General features: G+C 32.3%; 1 protein-coding gene across 1 annotated transcript in view; it reads right to left on the bottom strand.

Moving 5' to 3' along the window:
* Nucleotides 1–5417: 5417 nt before the first annotated feature.
* The window catches only part of LOC139510322 (stimulated by retinoic acid gene 6 protein-like), a 100727-nt gene continuing 99177 nt past the window's right edge, over nucleotides 5418–6967 (bottom strand). Inside the window, exon 16 of the mRNA XM_071296836.1 lies at nucleotides 5418–6680. Coding sequence (XP_071152937.1) covers nucleotides 6388–6680 — 293 coding nt within the window. The 3' untranslated portion in view covers nucleotides 5418–6387. The remainder of the gene's footprint in view (nucleotides 6681–6967) is intronic.

The raw sequence follows: 6967 nt of genomic DNA, 5'->3' as shown, positions 1-6967 counted from the left end.
ACTAAAATTAAAATAAAACAAGACTAACAAAGGTCAGAGGCTCCAAATCAGGCACAAAAATGCATGTCGATTTTCAACTGCATTAGACTGTCTAACAGTAGTTCTGGGTTGGGAACATATTCTTACTGAGGACCAAAGAAGCCACATAACTTATCTTTGATTTACATAATGAGTCTTAATTGCATTTCGTCTTCTATGTTGTTTTTTTCTGAGTCGAGTGAAGTAGGACAACGTTGATGTCATAGTTTATCGTCAATGACTTTGCTTTCGAAAATAACGATTTTTCCTTCTTTCAAGCCATGGCGTTGTCAGTTTATTTTCGCCTTTAATGTTTCTCTGATATATTTTGCCACTTTTTGGTCTAAATACAGATTTCTTTTAATGATTCTTAATGAACAAGAGGACGTGTCTTCAACTTGAACTTTAAGCTAGGAAATTAAGGGCTTTAGTCGCTTTTGTGAGCTTTTAAAATCAACTTTTTCTGTGTAACATCAACGGACCAAAGATGCAAATTACTAGCTACATATTTGACTTTGTCAGAAATGAAAGGACCAAGGTATTGTATGATTTGTCTGTATTGACCCTTATTATGAAAGACACTTACATGGGATCTTAAAAATCAAGTTCACAATTTCTTGTCTTCAGTTTAATAGAGGGGACATTCCTGATCAACAAAAGTTGGATTCCATTTTTTTAAACAAGGAACCACAGCAGACATTTACTTGCAACTATCGGTATCCTTATAAAACATCAAAATCAATATTAGGGGGAAATTATTGCTTATTAAGTCGGAACTTTATTAAATCCTTTTGGAACGATAATATTGACTGTAAGAGGTTGTAAACAAAGGAAGAATAGATAACGTTGCTACATTCGGGTTTAAAATGAAATGAAAACAGGAAGTGACAAGTGGATAATAAATTCAAAACGATTCCGGACTCATCTAGGTATTGGTTTGTGTTATATAAAAGCAGGACATTATCGTTTGTTGATTTAAATTCCTTTAGCAAGAGTTTGAAAGTATTATATTATTATACTTCCATGGTAAGAGATATATTTGTCTCTCTCGTTTAATTCATACTAAATTATTTCGTATTTTTACGTTTTTGATGTCTATATAAATTCATAGGAATACTTTCACGCATGCGTAGCACACAGCACAGGAAGCACCTGCAAATATTTCTGAACGTTTGGAATAAAGTTCTATATTTTAAATGGAAATTGTCGGAAGTTTTTTATGAAAATTTATATCAAATATGACGAAAATGCGTTCGAATGACGAACATACGACCAACGAACTTCATATTGTGATCGTTTGAGAAATATTGAAATTCAAATGCGAACTGTCCAAAGGCAATAATTTTGATCAAATGACGAAGTTATACTCCTTGTTATTGAAATGCCGTCTGAAAGAGTTTCCTTGGAAAATAGTTATTATGGTCAATTATGAGATTTCTAATTAATAAACGGATTAGTGAACCATCCGATGGCAATAAGCAGATTAGTTGTAATCGCAATTTGTAACACCTGTTGAAATGATGATTAACTGTGGGGTCAAAAACATAATGAAATACTCTCATAGTATTTTGATGTGAAAATATTTTGAGGCTTTCAAAATTTAAGTGACGAAATTGTTTTGAAAATTTCGAAACGTAAATTAAGGAAGTGACTCGCGCTAGCAAAATATAGACTCTTGGTTACGATTTGCCAATGAAAGATGGATTCAAATGAGATAAAGCGGGCGAATATCCTCGAGTTGGAAGACCCGAGATATTCTGTATTTTATATAATTTTTTTTAACAATGTCAATGATGTTGACTTTTATATGCAAAGTGTTTGAAGTCATTTCGGCTGAGAAAACCCATTTGCAAGCGAGAAGCTTGTGATATATCATCACACCGAAAGATCAATTCAAAAATTAAGATAAATCAATGCAATACACAGAAAATCTATACTCGAGTCAGTTGCTCGTCTACATCTCATTTCAGAGTTTTCGATCTTCTTTAAGATTGTAGCCTAGAAACTCCATATTTGTCTTAGTACAACAGAAAGAAAAGCCGAAGATACAAACGGAATATGTCATCTCAAATGTTCACAAACTGACAAAACATAACGAAGTATAGAATAAGACAGATAACAGTTGACGAAATGAAACAAATAAACTAAAGGTTGATCAACACGAATCCACCAAAAACCGGATTAATCGCAATTTCGTTGTTGTGTCTCTGTTGTGTCGTAGTTCTTTTATATTTGGTACGTTTCCCTCAGTTTTAGTTTGTAACCCGGATTTGGTTTTTTTTCTCTATCGATTTATGAATTTTGAACAGCGGTATACTAAAGTTGCCTTTATCTACGACTAAAATGAGTAATCCTGTTGTAACTGAATAGCACATTGAATACTGAATGTGGTATTACAGTTCTATTTTTTTTTAAATGAATAGCAATTATATTTTCGAATTCATGTGCGAATTCGTCATGGTAAAAAACATTTTTAAAAACTATGTATTTTGATATGAGCGTCACAGATGAGTGAAATGTAGACTTAACGCACATCTGGCGTAATAAATTATAATCCTGGTACCTTTGATAACTATTAACACCACTGGGTTGATGCCACTGCTGGTGGACGTTTCGTCCCCGAGGGTATCACCATCCCAGTAGTCAGCACTTTGGTGTTGACATAAGTATCAATTATTTGGTCATTTTTATATTTTTTTTGTTACAAAACTCTGAATTTTTTGAAAAACTAAGGTTGTCCTTATCCCAGGAATAGATTACCTAAGCCGTATTTGGCACAACTTTTGTGAACTTTGGGTCCTTAATGCTCTTTAACATTGTACTTGTTTGGCTTTACAACTATTTTGATCTGAGCGTCACTGATGAGTCTTATGAAGACGAAACGCGCGTCTGGCGTAATAATATATAGTCCTGGTACCTTTGATAACTATGTAAATATAGTTTCATTCATTTTTTTTATTATCTCACTGGGGATTATGCATTAGTTCTGGGCACCATTTAGCTCTTAAAGCGACGGGTGTATGCGACCCAGTAATGTATTAAGATGAGTAGCAATAATGGAAATTGATTGGTGTTTTCTTGAAGAGATTTATAGTATTCGACCTTCCAGATTAATTTGAGTACCACTCAGTAATACTTAAGTGCAGATAATGTATTTTCCCTGTCTGAATGTGGATTTTTGTGCCCTTGAACATTTCCCTATGCTGAAAATAATAAGCATTTGGTGGCCAAAAATTTAAGAAAATAGCTAATATAAAAGTTTGTAATCAAGTGGTTTAACATCAAGAATTATTTCCTATGTGTGGACTGATTTTCAGAGGCTGTTGTTGGTTTTATTCTTAAGTATTTCTCGTTTCACATTTTTCCTATAGATGAAATCGTTGGTTGTTCTTTTTGAAGGGTTGCTTGCTCTTCGGTGTTAGCCAAGGCGCCGTTTTGAAGACCGTTCTTTACAATACTAGTTAACTTTTACAAATTGTAACTAGGACGGACTGGTCGCCATTCTCTGCCGACCTCTTCTTATTTTCATATAAATCGGAGTTCCTTCAGAAACTTTTCAAAAACAAGAAGATCAAAGAAGCCAAATTATTTAATTACACTTTCAGATATATTGATGATGTTCTTTCCATTAACAATCAGAACTTTTTTGATTGGGTTCCATTTATATATCCTACAGAACAAAAATAAAGAAACAACAGACATGGCTTTCTCCGCCTCATTTTTAGACTTATATCTCGAATTTGACATACCCAGTCATCTCTGTACCAGAATCTTTGACAACGAGACGATTTTAATTTTGAAATTGTAATCCCCCCAACCTTAGTAGCAAGATACCAACTTCACCTGCATATTGGATATACGTGTCCCAACTTATTCGATATTCAAGAGCTTGCAGCTCCTATTCAAACTTTTCAAAGCGTCACCAGTGTCTGAGCAGAAAGTTGATGAACCAGGGGTATGTTAAAGAACGTCTCGTCCTTTTTCTAAAAAGATTCATCGGAAGGTACCAATACCTTGTTGATAAATATTCCGTTTCAACTTCACAAATAATAAATGTTGGTCTTGATTAATAGATTCTGCGTTCTGACGTCTTCACTCAGTGTGATATTGTACTTATACTTCACGTCAATGTGTTTGAATTATCTTTCATTTTTGCTGGTGTTCATTGTATATACGACTTTTTGTGTTATTTTTTGTTCTTATAACATGACTCTGTACTTTAAGATACCCCATCATTTTTTTTATTGTTCTATTAATATCATTATCTTATTGTTTTATTATAAATGTGATAATACTTTGAACAACAAACGACAAAATTATTTAACTCGTGAAGTGGTATTAACTATATATATGGATTTTAAGAAATTCTAAAAAACTTCTGGATAAATTTAGATCTCAGTCTGTTTCTGAAATAAATTCTAACATATTTTTTGATATTTTAACCCTGCACACCACCATTCCCATGCGAAATTATAGTTGTTTTGAATATACATTGAACGACAGAATTTCGTCCTATTTGACGTCTACATTTTCTGACATCAAACATGCATAACAATGAATGTGTTTTTTAATTTGATAGTTGCTTTCTATCCTTTTTTGTAAATGTTTGTTTGTTTTGAGATTGTCGCACAGTGGTGACTGCTGTAACCATATTTGGCTATTTTACCGATTGTGTCTATTATGTTCACGCATCGTTGTAAAATAACGGAATTTCATGCTACTGTCATACAAGTGAGAGGTTTATCGCTATAAAACCAGGTTCAATCCAGCATTTTCTACATTTAAAAATGCCTGTGCCTGGTCAGAAACATGACAGTTTTTCTCCATTCGTTTGTTGTAATTTTAACATTTGATTTTGCCATTTGAATACGGACTTTCCGTTTTGAATTTACACGGAGTTCAGAATTTTTGTGATTTTTCCATTTAAATATACCAGTAAATATATGAATCATGGCGGAATGTTGCCTTAATACCCACCCGTTTATAAACCATAACGTAATTGATAGAACATAGAATCATAGGAAGGATTGCTTTATTTAGCAAAAAAAAGACAATCCTTTTTGTCATTATATCCTGGTAAATTTTTCAAAATTGAAAAATAAGTTGAAAGTTGAAAGCAATACCGATATTCTGGGCCAGTCCATATGGCTAAATCCAAACATCACTATGGATGGCAAGATGATTTTGAAAATTGTGTATTTTTTTATCAACGATCTGGTGTCAGATATAATACATTATTCTCATATGAAGAATTTGAGAAAAAGTATGATATCAATACTAGTTTTGAAGAGTTTTATGGTATTTTAAGTGCTATTCCAAATAGATGGAAAAGTAGTTCTAAACTTGATAATATTGAAAAAAATTAGTAGATAAAGTTGAAGAAAGAACCCAAAATCTTGTGATTTTTTCTATAATTTATTTCTGGAGGAATAAAGTATTATCACTATCTTCCCGTAACAAATGGGAAATATACCTAAATATATACAGATTGAAGATTGGAATGCTATTTATTCCATGCCCTTCATCATAACCAGAAATTCGTTTTTACAAAATTTTAATTTAATATTGTTCATAGAATTTTACCATGTAATTTCTTTAAAAGAAAGATTATAGATTGGATTAGAAATTATGACATCGTCTTGCCTTTTAGTGCAAAAGAGGTCATTTTAGTTTTGTTTGAGGATTTTTTCAACAGTAAAACAGTTATTTATATCTTGTCGCTACTTTAATACTATATATACAAATGTAGATGTAAGAGCATGTTGCCCTCGAAATATGGTGGGATAGAATATTAAAAGTATTGGATTAAAATAGAAAAATCCTCTGTATGTTTCTTTACCCGTACACGAAAAATAAAAATGGATCAGAAGTGGCAATTGTTAGAAGCAGCATTTTATTAACAAAATCAATTGTAATATGTATATCTTATTATACGTTTAGGATTTGATCGATCTTACAAGTGTTAATTAACTTTTTAACTTTGTGTCTAATACTGTATTATGTAATTTCACATGTTTCATCTTGTATTGAAAATGAAATAATTACAAAGAAAGTTCGCAGATAGCGGCCAAACCGATACAACGATCTACTATAAATATATACACACATTCAATAATAAAACATAATAATGTAAGATGGTAGTAAACTATTTAGATGTTATTAAATCGTCTTGATACATATTTCTGCCGAACAAATTGCCTTAGTTAATGCCAATCTTTTTTCTCTCTATTAAAACATACATATTCCTGGATGATATAAGACATACTAAATTATAACCGCATCTCTCTTAGCCTCTAACAAAATTATTAACATCGTTGTGAGTTCTTTAAACAATTGCCATTTTAAGAATAATTCCTCTAGGTCTTCCAACTATATGACGATTTCAACTTGTTCGGTTGAACATTCACATTTCTCTTCAACAAAATTACGTCTGGCCGATGGATTGTTGATAAGTGTGACTAGCTTAGCCCATTTACGGCAAATATGTCTATTTATTTGACTGATTGTTTCGACATTCCCTTGTTGATCATTTACAGGTGCTAGTAAAACGTTAGCACGACTCTTTTCTCTGTTGCTAACTAATAATTCGTTACAAAATACTGACGCGACTGGATTTCTGTGATGAACCTCTACAATTAACATACCAATATACGCCGAATAGCCTGAGATAAAATAAAAAGTGTTTTACGATGGTAACATTTCAATTCATGGCTATATCAATCAGTTCAATATGAAATAAACTAATTCTAGATACGAGGATTTAATTTTGTATTTACGCCAGACGCACGTTTTGTCTACAATAGACTCATCAGTGACGCTCGGACCCAAAGAAGTTAAAAAGGCCAAATGCAGTACAAAGTTGAAGTGCATTGAAAAGAAACATTCCTAAAAGTTTTGAAAAATACAGCTAACGTAATCTATTCCTGAGATGGAAAAGCATTAGTATTTA

The sequence above is a fragment of the Mytilus edulis genome, chromosome 2, assembly GCF_963676685.1.
Source record: "Mytilus edulis chromosome 2, xbMytEdul2.2, whole genome shotgun sequence".
Lineage (NCBI taxonomy): Eukaryota > Metazoa > Mollusca > Bivalvia > Mytilida > Mytilidae > Mytilus > Mytilus edulis.
Note: the sequence above shows the minus strand (reverse complement) of the source record. Positions and strands in the feature narration are given on the sequence as shown.